This window comes from Penicillium expansum (assembly GCF_000769745.1).
Source record: "Penicillium expansum strain MD-8 chromosome Unknown contig75, whole genome shotgun sequence".
NCBI lineage: Eukaryota > Fungi > Ascomycota > Eurotiomycetes > Eurotiales > Aspergillaceae > Penicillium > Penicillium expansum.
The window spans coordinates 88,298-102,540 of NW_015971498.1; the positions used below are offsets into that span (position 1 = coordinate 88,298).

Genomic DNA, 14,243 nt, shown 5'->3' on the forward strand with positions numbered 1-14,243 from the left:
TCTGCTGACTACAAAAAGCTCTTATACTAATTCCTTTAGTCCTGGTAGGTACAATTATGTATTATATACTAGCTAGGGTATATAGTCTACTTTTTGCCTCTATGTACAACATATATTGGTAAAAATTGCTTACTATTGTTCTATTTGAATCGCATATATCGTAATATATATAAACTGCTATAGAACTGTTACGTCTAGTTCGTGTTAGAAATAGTATATCTCCCGTAGTGATAATGGAATAGACCATCGAGTTATTGGAGAACACATAGGAGATGGCGTCGAAGGGTTAAATATAGGGTATTTTACCCAGAAAAATTTCATATGATCATAGATTGGGAAATCTTATACAAATGATTGCACATTGTGCTTATTTAGATTGTCCGCTAAAATTCTCTTTTTTGTTTACTCGCACCTTAAAGCTCTACCAAAGTATAACTAGCCATTAATAGGTAAAGAAAATCATAGGATTTATTAAGGAGAAAGAGAGAGAGGAAAGAAGATCAAACTGAATAGGCGAGGAGCGATCCTACTGCCTAGGCAGTAAGGCTGCCTCAAAACCTTTGTACCCGCCTAGCCTAGCATATTCTAAATCGTTTATTTCTTTTGCGCATGTTGTCCATGCTCTCGATATGAACCTTTATGATACAATCGCAGAGGATATGGAGTGGAGGAGATTACTTATCGCCTCATTTGAAAGTCCAAGTAGTAGAGATTGTATATCATTTATTGACAATCTCAGTTATATTTTCACATGTGCTAAAATTTCGAACATAGAAATTTTTCTCTAAGACATACTTTGTGAAGGCAAATATAAGCAAGTGTGGCTAACCTTCCCAATCTCATTGATGTTTTATTGCAAGCTTTGACCAGTTCATGACACCATTCCCATGTGGTTATTATTTAAAAGTGGGTAGCAAGCTGATGAAAACTTTAAAAAATCTACTAAAATAGTTAGAAGGCATTGGTTATCAAAAAATTCGGTCGATATGACCCCCACAATATAGTTTGTTATAGAGTGTTCTATTAAAAGCTACACGAAGTATAAATTTGTTCTAGACAGAGCGATAAAGCATAAGAATTTATGTGGGGGCATCATTTCACACTTGTTTACAGCAAAATATATCAGAGATAAGCAAACAGTATACTTTTAAGTATCAAGTAAATTCAATTTAGATTCTTCTATTATTGAATAATACAACACATACTACAAAGTGTACTTAGTACCTAGGTTGATGTTTCTGCACAGCCTTGGCACGACATGCCGCCTTAAGGGCCCCGCCAATCTCCATCCAGCCAGAACACACCTCCTTCGTCCATCACGCAAGTGATCGACAGGACCGATGTGCAGAACAAGGTGGAGAACTGTCATTCGCTCGTTTTATCCGTGTCTTTCTTGTCTGAAACAATTTGCTCCGCACAATATACGGCCATTCCGTCCACCATCTGTACCGTAGTTCCTGGTTCCACTGCAATATGCTATACCCCGGGTGATAGGACTATTTTTCTATCTATGAAGATCCCTCCTTCTTAAAATCTTTCGCCACGGGCTGGAACTTGCTCCCCTGCAGATCCAACTCCTCCCACGGAACTAATATTGTTTCGGCGGTCTTTTGACGGCCTTTTAACAGCTCGATCCATCATTTTAGCTCCCCAACCATGAAACATAAGGGGTATATAACAGTTAGAACTTCCTGTTTTCGCGGCTTTTTTTTCAATTATCAGTGCTGTGCACCTTCATTCTTTTCAAAGCTTCAAATATTTCTTTACATTGATACCTCTAGCATCCATTCATTCCCTACTTTCACTTTCAGGTATCCAACAACTCAACAATTCATCATGAAGTTCACTGCTGCCATTGGCGTTGCTGCCCTATCCATGGCCCCATCTGCTGCGGCCTGGAAGCTGCCTGTTAGTATTTTTCTACACTACGTCCTCAGATATATCTTGTGCTTTGCTGACATCATCTCCCCAGCATGCCAACAAGGCTGACGCTGCCACTCCTACTGGTTCTTCTTCCAGTGGCTTCCCTGGCGGTTTCCCATCCGGAACCCCATCTGTCACTCCAACCGGAACTCCAACCGGGTTCCCAACTGGATGGCCTACTGAATGGCCTACTGGGTGGCCCACCGGATGGCCCACTGGATGGCCTACTGCATTCCCAACTGGATTCTCCTTTGGCCGCCGAGCACCTGGTCATGGACCTGGCCTTAAGGGACCCGGCCACGGAGGGCATGAAGGACATGGTCATGGAGGACACGAAGGACACGGTCAGGGACCCAAGTCCACCCGCTTCCCCACCAGCTCTCCTACCAGTTCTCCTACCAGCGCGCTTCCTGGATTCCCCGAGTCCACCGGTGTTCCCCCTGGGTTCCCCGGTGGCTTCTCTGGTAGCCAAGCCTCTAGCGGTTCCTTCACCACTCTGCCTATTGCTACCGCGACTGCTGGTACTGTTGAGCAGGGTGACTTCGCTCGTCGACACGCCCGTCATATGTTGTTCTAGATTCCGCAATTTGCAGCCTCGCTCGTGTAACGTGTGAAATAGATCATAATTGTGTTTTCCGTGGCTGCTGGATCAGCTATAGAGAAGATCTTGGTGCTATTTTAGAGTCTTCACTGAGCACCATGTATAGTAGTGAACCAGTAAATTTGTGCACACATAGCATAACCAACTATAATAACATGAAGGAAAATACAAGTTGTGGCCACCCTAAAGAACCCTAACAAATGGTGGCTTATGCATGCGCCAGGAAACACTTTATCTAGCCTATCACACATATCACATTTCATTTCTATTGGGATATTCCCTTTTTTCTGCACCTGTAATTACAGCATGGGGCTCATGGCACGAATCGAAATTCTCTAATCATGGTAAGCCCATCAACATCTAACCAGTGTTGGTGGCACCACCGGGTGGCAAATGCAAGGAATAGATACCCTTTAGATAGCAACCTCAATTTCTTCGTCCTTAAAGTCGGTAGTGGGAATATCGGAAGACATTGTCGAAAGCTATGTTACAATACATGACTGGGAACCCGAGTATTCAACACCTCGGAAAATACATGGACCGTTATGATAGTGGGCCCCATACAAATTGCATATTAAGCTTAGTCAGTTATGCCCCAGCAAATTGTCAAATAGGGGATTCTTGTCATTTTAGTTAGTTAGAGTCATACACATCTGTCATTTTGACCATACATTGCAGTACCGGTGATTTCCGATAGACATGTATGTTGTAAACGGCGGAACTGTGAATTGTCTTTTCCAACTAGTTTTGCTTTTTTTGTTTTAGCGCCCCAATACGCCGTCACGTAACCTTCCTTCAGTGCCCTCCGACATAAAGAGACCCGTCTTTGCTGCTCAGTCTCTAGTGCTCCGAGGACTAAGACACGGTAAGAGATGCCTGTAACATTTAACTAATTGCCGTATGGCCCTATAGTATGCTCCAAGTGATCTTTATAGCCCGTAGGGACATGAGAAATTCTAAAAAGCCAGACGAGAACAAAGGATCCAAAGATCCCTGTAGTAGGTCTATGGTTGGGCAGCTAGCCACTACCGCCAAGACCGCCCCTGGAGAACTGGCGGGACTAGCGGTTTAGCGGATCCTCTCCGGCAAGAGAGGACGAGCGATATCGACTCTAGTAAGCGGAAGGTGCGGTGATCCTAGGGCTTACGGATGTATGATTGGGCCCAGTTGCATCTACACACACGACTGCGCCCATAGTGCATTGAAGGAGGCCTGATTGGACCACGCGGGCGGGCGTACATTACCAACTTTGCAGTTCGAGCCTCATACTTCCCTTCACCCCTCCTGCGAACGCCGTCTATATAATGTCCTCCATGTGAGAATCGTCAGAGGACCTTTATAATACCAGCATCGGTTGCATCCCTTGTGTATATCTAACATCATCCTCGCTCCTGTGGAAGGAATCCTCAGCAGCGTCTGTCATTTAAAAGGAGGGGCCTCTACTACTCAAGATCTTCCGCATGATCCCTTCTCATCTTACAAAATCTTCTAGAGCCATGCTGTGCCATGCACCTAATAAATCAGCCTCCAGCACGGCCTTGATAGAGGACCGAAGCGACGACCATCACAACGCGCACTCTTCTACCACACAGAAAGAACGCCCGTCGCAAGCTACAGGAAGACTGGCCTGTGACATTTGCAGAGAACGTATGCGAAGCCTCCGGAAGAGTGAACGAAGTACCATGCTGACTCTGATCCACAGGCAAGGTCCGTTGCGACCGCGGGGACCCAAAATGTGGCCGTTGCGCTCGGCTTGGCTACGACTGTAGCTATCAGGGACGGAAGCGACATCGTGCAGCTCAAGCGGATATGCCACGCCAGTTAAGTGAACTACAGAACCGATTAGGTAAATGCATCCAATTTCGAGTAAATTGCGAATAAATTGTACCCTCGCTCATTCCGGTCGGTTGTCTTAGCTCACGCAGAGGCGCTCCTGCGCAGAACTCCCTCCACAGCATTTACTCCCACTACTGCTCGACAGATTCCTCCCCATGTGGACTTATCCTGGCCGTTGATGCCGCCTTCGGACCGGTTAGGCGACCATGAACGACTAATGCAGCGGCTCCAAAGCCATGCAATCCCTCCGACGGATCGTACCTTTGAGGGGCTGGACATGTTAGCGAACTTGACTGAGGATATTCCCGATTTCTGGGGGGTCATGGACCCGGCCCTGACGCCGGACGCTCTTTCACTCTTATCAGGCGATGCACCTCAGCTGCCAACCCCCTTCGACACGGGCTATCTCCATGCTGCGAGCGGTAATCCGGTTCCTCCTGCTTTTGAAAACTCTCTATTCTCAACGCATGATCTAGAAGAGTCAATTTTACCGTCCGAACTCGCCGCCTTGTACTGTATGCCCATGTCCCCTTTGGCTAGAACAGGAAATTAATCGTTCGACTCAGACACCAGAAGTACTTTGAAATTTTCTATCCGGTTTTTCCAATCCTTAATCAATCGCGATTTCGCCGAGAATGGGCCCAGGATCCAGCCTCCCCCCGAATCCGTGGATTAAGTTACGCTGTGGCCCTGATCGGCTCGATGATTGCGCCAGAATACGCCCATCTACAGTCACCTTGTTACAGTAATGCCCGCAAATACATCGAGCTCTGCGAGCGCGACGATGATGATGTGAACATTATGAGCTTGAATACATTTCAAGCGTTACTATTCGTTATTCGCTACGAGCTAACGAAAGAGTGCTTTGTTCGCGCATGGATGACTCTCGCCCGTGCTGTTACGCTTGCTCAAATCCTCAACCTGCACCACATTGATGACGTGGATGCGACTCGAGATCAAGGCAATAGGTCCCAAAAGAATGCCATAGAGACAGGGTACTTTCTCAATATTCGCGATCCAGCCTCAATAGAGGAAATCCGACGTTCCTTCTGGTCTTTATACATCTTCGAGAGTTATGGGAGCGTTCGGACCGACCGACCTTGCACTCTAGAAGAGGATACCTTGTGTATCTATCTCCCATCTCCGGGTGAGCTTGAAGAAAGCTTTCTGCCTAGCCCGATGCCCTTTATTAGCGAATCGACAAAACTTACTGGGGTTGGGTACCTGACCTCCTACGCTGCGGTGACCATCATGGTCAAGCTTGCCCGTCTCTGCTTCAAACACGTGAGTATTCTCTCTTGCAGTGCCAGCGACTCGGGCTTCTGGGATCGACATTACCGTCTGGTTAAGACGATAAATGACTATACTGCCATATTCCAACGATACTTAACTGCGAAGGCTGTCCGGGAAGACCCGTTGGCCTTTTCGCTGCACCTTAATCTCTGTGCAACACATATTAGTCTTCACGAGGCAGCGATACGCAAGGTTGAAGAGCAAGACCTGCCAAAGCTTATTGCAGCTGAAAGTCGGAAGTGCAGTGCCGCCGCGGCATTTAAGATTCTTGGAGCTATTCGCATGAACTGGCCCGTGCAAAGGTCAGAGGTAAATCTTTTCCATTTCTAAATGCCCTGATATCTCAAAGTCCAATCTGACTCATTGTAGCGCGACCATTTCACCCTTCAAGCGACGTTTATTGGCTGGCCTATTTCCATGAGCCTGATCGCCCTAAGCCGCAGTCTAGCCGATGGCGACACCACTCCGATCGGCATAGTGGACTCTCTGCGCCTGCTACGTACTGCTCTCGGTCAGGTAGAGGAACCTGATGGGTATTGGCACCAAGCTAGCGGTGGTGCGGTGACTGCTTTGGCGAAATGGGACGAGGAACAGCGCGAGTCCCGTTCCATTGAATGACCTGATGTCGCCTAATATGCGTTCAACGGATATGTAACTCATAGAAATAAATCGACGATCTCGGTTTTAACCAAGTATAAGCCAAGCTAGGTTTGATACCTCAAGGTACCTGAGATCAGGGTCCACAGAGAAATCACCCCGACAGTTTTAGAGAGGCTCAAATCAGCGGAAGGCTAATTTGTAACTCGTCTCAATTTTGTTATGTCCCGAGGTCATACTATTGGTTTATTAAATACTCTCAAATATCCCCCTTTGCTCGTAGACGCCTGAAATGATACATGGACATGAAATTCTTCTTCTTTCTATTGCATAGTCTTGCCTTCTATGTGTATCTACTCAATGAGATGCCTAGACCTCCGACCAAAATTGCTAGGAATTGCTAGGCAAAAGCCACAACAGCGTCGAATCAAGACGCAGGAAGAATTCCATCAACAGAAGCCAAATCTGCTGCAGCTCCCCATTCCAAACCCACCATTTCTGTGCTTGCTCCACTTGTTGCTTGTGCCTAGCCAGGCTTTGCTTCGTTGCCTGCCTCTGCGGCGACAGTATCCTGCCATCTTAGAAGACCCTTCTGCTCAGGAAAATCGACAAAGCCCAGCTTTTGCTTGTTGAGACGGGTATTGTTGGGCCCGGGAGCGGCTGGGTCGTTTCGGGTGGCGGTGCGGGAGACAAAGTTGCGGCAACGGTGGAATCGGGCTAGGAAGGTGAATCAAATGGGTCAAGTGGGTATTGGTGGCAATTCTTAGGGATTGAGTGAGATGTGTTGGTTATTTGGGCAGTGTAGAAGGGTCTCAGTGACTTTGCCTTGTCTCGCCTTCTGGTCCTGAGGCCAAGGTGTATAGCTTCAATGAGAGATTTGCTTGAGTAAAAACGGCTGTTCCTTTTTTCTTTTTTCTTTGTTATAAATTCATAGTACCCCTTTGTATTTTTTCATATGAAATCGACTCCAATCCCATATTTTAAGTACCACAACAATTGCACAATGAGACCAACCCAAGACCCGGAGTACAAAACACAAAACAGCTCCATCAATCCTGAGCTAACCAAGGCAAAGTGACAAACTTTCTTTAGAAATGCAAAGGGTGTCTCAATCCATATAATTGATGTGATTTCCTCGGGTCTTAACAACCATAGATCACCTCTGGCCGGAAGTTTCAAGCCTTTTCATCCCCAGAATCTGCTCCCTTCATCCTCGTTTTCTACAAAACCGGTTGATTAGTGCACATTATTGCATCCAAAGTACCCCAAAAGGACTGAAGCTTACCCCCAAAGGCAACGTAAGAACGAAACTCAATATCCCGGTCACCAAAAAGAACAACCACACATTGCTCAGCGCATCTGTGATTTGTGGCGCCACCAACACTCGCTCCGACTCTGACAGCGCCTTATATGCTCGGCTACTGGTACCAGCAACAAGGTTGGAAACATCGGCTGCACTCAGCTTGGGAATCGCCCGTGACACTTTTTGCAATGCAATATTCTGATAAATTGATCCACACATTGCGAGGAAGATTACCATGCCGAGGTCTTGGGCTATATTTGTAGAATTGATGGTTAGTGGATCTGGTATTTGGATTTAATAGAACCGCATTGGTATCTGAAGTCCTCTTACAAATAGCCATTGCGCCCACGGCATTCGGGATATCTTTTGGTGCAACCAGAGATTGTACAACGGGGAACCCGGAAACGACATAGCAGCCTGCTCCGGAGCCGACAAGAATGGAGTAGCCATAGATCCTAGCGTTGGACGTGTGAATGTCTGCAGCGTCTGTATTTTTCCTTTTTCATTAGTGGTCATTCTATCTGCGCGTTATGATGCAAACAAATAAGAAACGAGGGAGACGAACACATCAATGCTGTTCCAGTAACAACGAGGGCACTGCCAAAGATATGCCATGGCAGGATGTAAGGCAGCTTCGGCATCAAAGCCCCATTGGCTATGGCGAAGACAACCATGGAGATGATGAAGGGAAGCAGGCGAACTCCTGCATCCAAGGGACCGTCTCCCTACCCGCGAGCACACTGTTAGTTGTATATGCCCACAAATAAGATCGCGCCACATACCCGTGAGAACTGGAAGAACAACGGAATATAGTAAGTCATTGCCTAGGCACTATTGTTAGTATTGAACAGTCCTATTTATTAGTACAGCAGGGCAAAACACACCAGCACAACACCCGACACCAAAAACATCTGCACTTGCAGATTTACCAGGATAGGCTGTTGGAGGAAATGGGCTGGATAGAGTCGGTTGTCCTTGTCCACGCCTGGATGGAACTTTGCCACAGCAATACAAACAAGTAGGAGCACCCCCGCTACAACCCAGAGGGCAATTTCACTCCCAGAGCTCCAGGGATACAAGATGCCACCGAACGTGATCGCCATCACCAGACAGGCAGCTCCTGCAAGGAAAGTAGTCGTCATCACCCAGTCTATCATACAGCACTTTTCTGTCCAGCTTTTGAGCGGCTGGGGGTCCACGCTTGGGACAAGGAAGAGGTAGGCGGGGGCAAAGACGGCTCCAATCGGGAGGTTTATGTAAAACGCCTAGCATACGAATATGTTAAATATAGTTCCAGAAATTGCGTCAGACTCCGTGAGAACGTACCCATCGCCAGGTAGCAGAACTATCTGCAAAAGCACCCCCGACCTATCCATCAGCCGCCCTGATCAGTCACGCTGTAAAAAGAAGGCAAGTGATGACTGAACCTACCACCGGACCTAGAACACTTCCGATTCCCCAGATAACAGTGCTGCCAGCCATATAAATAGGTCTCTCTTTGAGCGAAGTCAATACCGCCACAAAACTCAACGTCCCTGAGTACATTCCCGATCCTCCCACGCCGGCGATGACACGACCAACCACGAGGGCAGTCATATTCGGTGCTGCGCCACACACAGCGCTTCCAATTTCAAACAGTGCGATATTAAACAGATAGACATATTTGATGTTGCACACTCCGTAGACCTTGCCCCATGGTAAAACACACATGGTGCCGAGAGCAAAGCCGACTCCGATCCATGGGAGGAGGGATACTTCGCCGAATAGGTCGAGAACCACGGGTTGGATGTCGGCGACCTATACCATCATTATATGCTATTAGCTAATTTCCCTTGGACTGGTCTAATATGAGAATCCGATGGGAATGGTATGAGGACGCACGATGGTGTTGTCCAACGCGAAGAGAAATGTTGTCGAGATCATGGAGGCGTATGCAATGGCCCACTGCGTGCCAATTAGCTGCCATTTTTACTCCACGTAGAGGGTGATAGAGCGATATAGTACCTTCCACCCATGAATTGGACGAGGCGATGTCTCCTTAGGAACGTAGTTCTCGCTAGAGTTCCTAGCAAGGATACCATTGCTACCTTGTTTTTCTAGGTCAGCATTCATAGCGGGAATGATGGAAGGGGAGTAAGGAGAAAGGAGTAAAGAATTTCGATACGATACGAGAATTCACGAAAGAGCCATTGACGGGGGCATTGCTGCTTCTATGGGTTGGTTTTATATAGAATGCCGCAAAGGAGCAGTTAGGGCTCCGAGCGGCCGCTCGAACTCCGTGTCTTGGCGCCTCATCGGCCGCCCCAAGTCCGTATAAGTTCGCCCTCACGCGTCACTCCTTGTTGTGATGTCCGTTCGCCTTCATCTTCACCTCTGCCTTGTGAGCTGTCATTCCCTCGGGAATCCTTCGTGAATGGGCACTCAGATACTCCAGGAGCAGCCCCGGTAGTTCTGCGGCCGCTACGGGACGAACCATTCCTTAGAAGCATTCCGATGGGGATTGAGGACTCTAATGTGATTGGCAATTCTCGATAAACTTGATGGCTGTTAAGTACAAGTCACGATATTAAAGCTGTACAAAGTATGCTCTTCCTAAATAGGCAATTTATGTCTACGGTACCCTTTTTGACCATATAGTGCTAGAGAGATGCGTAGAAGTAGAGTGGATAAAGAGTTTGGACCATTAAGAATGTGCGTAGATGCTGATGGTAATGAATATTAGGGGGTTCTTTATGAGCCTAGATAGCCCTATCTGTAACAGTCGCCGTGGAACCCTCAGTGCTTATGCATCATATATCGCGTGACTCGAAACTCACTGAGCATGTAATATACTGGCCATATATCTCAATAAATTCAACCAAGAATATCCTCGAAAGAAATCCCCTGACAATATAAACCTGCGCTTGAAGTATACCTCCCTAAAGAACTCCGCATTCTGTGGCCTCCGATTGGTTCATAGCTCGGTGCTGACTCAGCCGTTCCTGATCTCCAAAATTCTCGAAACAACATTTACACCTCATCTCCCTCATCTTTGTTCATTTGCCCCTGTTGGTACGGGGTTCAATTGAATCTCGTGGATATCCCGCTATGTACCTGTGAAATCGACATGTATCACGCCAATCCCGTACCCATCGAGATCGCGAAACCTATACACCCGCCTTCGAGCCTCGTTGCGGTACCATGAGCAGATGCTTGCGCCCCGGCCGCATCCTGCCATTCGGTCGCAGGCCAGCTGCTTCGCGCCTTCCTTTCCTCCCATATCGATCCGTGTCTCCTTTCTCCCGGCCGACGTGGACTCAGTTTACCCGGAAAACTCGGAATGACCAGAGAGAGATCAATTTCCCAGATGAAGTTCTTTTTCTACGCCAATACAATTTAATCAAACACCCTCGCCTCCGGCATGACCAGAAGAGACATATTGAGGAATGGATGCCGATACTGAGGGATTGTGTTCCACCAAGAATCGCCAAATCACCAGACGTCGCCCAACCTGCAGGCCAGCCCAGGCGGCTTCGACCACTCCGCGAATCTGAAAATGAGCTTGATCGGACCCACGCTCTACTAGGGTGCCTATGGGATGGAAGAATTCATTTTGAATTTCACCTGCTCGCGCATCTTGGATTTGCGCACCATGAGTGGTCTAATGTGCAGGCTCTTCTCAACAGCATGATCGACACCTACGAGTTGCTAGCTCCTCATATGCCTCCTACACACCCTTCGCCTGGGCTTGATTGGAACAGACCGTTTTCTGTGCGCCGCAGAAATGAGTCAACATCTGACTCGGTGTCTCCCATCACCGAGGAGGTCTCCCTTAGCAAGCTCACGGGAGGCACAAAATCAACATCCCCTTGGAAATGGTCTCGTCTACAACCTATGCCATCAGATAACATTTCCCTTGATACTCTGACTGTGGAACCTGCACCGAGGTTTTTTGGGGAGAGAATTTTGGCTGAAATACTCGCAAACCTTGGCTCTCTAGTTTTGTATGCTGCGCGCAGTCGGTCAGATGATTCAAAGCATGCAATGTCCTGTGTATTCCGAACTCTTGCCCGTTTACACCATGCAGGCATGATCTCTGACAGAGTTTATCAATATCCGAAACCAGATGCCAGCCAGATTGTATTTCGCCCGCCAGCGCTCCATCTTTTGTCCAACTCTATAATGAGCGTTTTGTCCGACGCGGCGTGGCATGAACATGAAACAGCAGTGGCTGCTGCGGCCGCTGATGCAGGAGAGCCGTCACCTTTCATTCCTTATACGCCGGGAATCCGAGAGCTGGGCCCCGAAATCTGGCTTGAGCTCATTCTATGGTGTTGTGTGGAGCATGGGTTCTGCAGAACGGGCACACTACTCGTGCACCAAATGACCCGGCTTAGCGAATGGAAGGCTGAGAGCTGGGCGCCTTTAGTAAATGACCTTGATACAGTCCAACGAACTAATGTCAGTATCGAGCAATCATGGCGTCGACCAGGCCAAAACGAGAAACCTCCAACACTCAAGGGTCAGGACAAAGCACCATTCAATGGGCTTGGCTACCGCACTATCAGCTCTGAGGTGATTGCATCGCTCCGTAGTGGCTTGGCGAACAAAGCTTATGTTGGAATGGGAGATCGTGGATATCTTCCTGAGGATCTCACCAATTTATCAGCCCCTCTGACTAAACTTATTGACCCTACCGTGTCCAGCCGTGAGGACCTTCGGCCCACAAACAGGTTCACCAATTGGCACATTGTACGGATATTGGCCTCGGGCTGTTTGAAACCATCGTCTGATCCTGTTTCCTTCGAGCATCTCCTAAGGTCCCAGAACAATGTTGTTCCTCCGTGGGAAGGGAACGAGCTGAGCCTGGCACAAGTGTTGGACGGAAAAACGCGAGCACAGTTCTATGATGAATCGGCCGCCATGACTGGCCTGATCGAATTCAATCTCAATTATTATGCTCGGGACAAGCAAAGTGGACGACTTTTCCACGAGTATGCTTGGCTTCAAAATATTGCTGATGCAAGCAAGGCACAACACATTGAAAAGTTCTTTGAACGGATAAGCCAAGCTAGCGACGAAGAAGCTTCTTTGTTGTTTGATTTCAAATCTTTCGAGCCTCAAGATATCTCTCAATCGTCTATCCCGCAGTTGTCATGTGCCACTTTTGCCAATCTCCTTGACGTGGCGACTACCACCCACGCGTTTGATTTTGGTCAACAACTACTCCTGGACAATGACATCGACGGCCCTGCCATCCCTCAAAGCGCATATAGAAACCAGGCCCTCGCGCCATCTATCCTTCGATTTGCAGCTGCCACTGGTAATGTCGAGCTTGGCGAGCGTGTCATCGGGTCGCTCGCGATCCCTCTTTCTGTGAACACCATTAAATCGTTGATCAACTTCAGTATCGCACGAAAAGATTGGAACCGCGTGGTGCTGATGCTTAACTTCTTGACCGATCACCGGGCTAAATCCTGGGGTTACATCAACATCGGCGTACTGGCAAGTGCAGTAATTCGACTTGATGCCACCGTTCAGCATAAGACATCTGCCGGCACCTTGACTCAGGCAGATACAGAAGACCTGAACCAGGCGACAGACATCTTGCTTCGCCTTTTCCGCGGCGAGTGGCATGCTAATCATACTCGCGAAAAAGTCAGAAACTTCCAACTTCGAACACTCTCTCGTATGCACCGCGTACTCTCTGCCATTCCAGGTCCTCTACCCGACATCCTCAAACAAGTGGAGGCACCCAAGGAAATCACCGGACACCACAAGGCCACTTTGATCCCACCAACCACCTTCCACGAGATCTTCGCTGCCGTCGTGGAAACGCAGGGCGCTATCGCTGGCAAACAGCTCTGGGACAAAGTCTGTGTCGACTGGGTATCTCCCAAGCGCCAGCTCCAATCTCCAGGTGGTGTTGCCCGGCTGCTGTTCAGTGACGAACGGGCCAATTCACATGGTTCCCCGGGATGGGACGCAGATTACGTCAACCATGTCCGAAGCAAAGCAACGATAGCAGACCTCAACACCGTCCGCATCCTCGCACGAAGTGCCGTTCGAGAATACGCAGAGTGTGTGAAACAAACCACGGGCGAACAATCCCACAGCCGCAGTCCCAGTCCCAATATGACCCAAACCAAGACCACCAACTCCCACAAGACCGCCTCATCCTCCCCCTTTTCCTCCTTCCTCTACGACCCTACCATCCCATACAAACCCTCCATCTCCCGCAAGGAATACCCCTACCAATTAAAGTCCGGCAAGATGCCACAAACAGAGCTCGAGTCTATTCTAGACTTTTGTCTCGAGACCTTCCTCAAATTTGGTCTCCCGGAAGACCAGGTCGACATCGAGATCCCTGGCCACATGCGCCGCATGCAGCTCAGAAAGGTCTTTTCTTCGCCCACACGCAGGCCTGTTAGGATGCGGATCAAGTACAACAGATCCGATCCCTTCATGAAATCTCACTGGCCAAAGGAATTGGCGGAGTCCTTGCCGAACCCGGAGCCGGAGCCGAAGTGGCCTTATGATAATCACAAGATCTAGGTAGTGGGAGAGATGACTTCTTTTTCTCATGGGTCCTGTCTTGTATGTATTTTTATTTTTACAGTAAAAAACTATTCTTGAATGTATATACTATTCTTTTTCCGCACTCCATGGACCAATTTAGAAGGCTGTGTACTAGCTCACGACGGAGTTTAC

At 48.2% G+C, this 14,243-nt stretch overlaps 4 protein-coding genes across 4 annotated transcripts; 3 read left to right on the forward strand and 1 right to left on the reverse strand.

The window, feature by feature from the left end:
• Positions 1 to 1,836: 1,836 nt before the first annotated feature.
• On the forward strand, positions 1,837 to 2,500 carry PEX2_028250 (uncharacterized protein; the record flags this gene model as incomplete). Its single annotated transcript, XM_016740100.1, has 2 exons — positions 1,837 to 1,908; positions 1,973 to 2,500. 2 exons carry the CDS (start codon positions 1,837 to 1,839, stop codon positions 2,498 to 2,500), a joined length of 600 nt encoding a protein of 199 aa, XP_016593511.1.
• A 1,520-nt stretch (positions 2,501 to 4,020) lies between these two features.
• Positions 4,021 to 6,271, forward strand: PEX2_028260 (uncharacterized protein; the record flags this gene model as incomplete). The annotated part of the gene is made up of 5 exons (XM_016740101.1): positions 4,021 to 4,171; positions 4,227 to 4,370; positions 4,441 to 4,870; positions 4,927 to 5,962; positions 6,023 to 6,271. The coding sequence occupies 5 exons, from the start codon at positions 4,021 to 4,023 to the stop codon at positions 6,269 to 6,271; spliced, it is 2,010 nt and encodes a 669-aa protein (XP_016593512.1).
• Positions 6,272 to 7,425: 1,154 nt separating this feature from the next.
• Positions 7,426 to 9,665, reverse strand: PEX2_028270 (MDR family MFS transporter; the record flags this gene model as incomplete). Its single annotated transcript, XM_016740102.1, has 10 exons — positions 7,426 to 7,470; positions 7,536 to 7,804; positions 7,884 to 8,039; positions 8,119 to 8,278; positions 8,336 to 8,377; positions 8,438 to 8,818; positions 8,880 to 8,921; positions 8,985 to 9,350; positions 9,435 to 9,497; positions 9,558 to 9,665. 10 exons carry the CDS (start codon positions 9,663 to 9,665, stop codon positions 7,426 to 7,428), a joined length of 1,632 nt encoding a protein of 543 aa, XP_016593513.1.
• Positions 9,666 to 10,733: 1,068 nt separating this feature from the next.
• On the forward strand, positions 10,734 to 14,087 carry PEX2_028280 (uncharacterized protein; the record flags this gene model as incomplete). Its single annotated transcript, XM_016740103.1, has 1 exon — positions 10,734 to 14,087. One exon carries the CDS (start codon positions 10,734 to 10,736, stop codon positions 14,085 to 14,087), a length of 3,354 nt encoding a protein of 1,117 aa, XP_016593514.1.
• Positions 14,088 to 14,243: the final 156 nt, after the last annotated feature.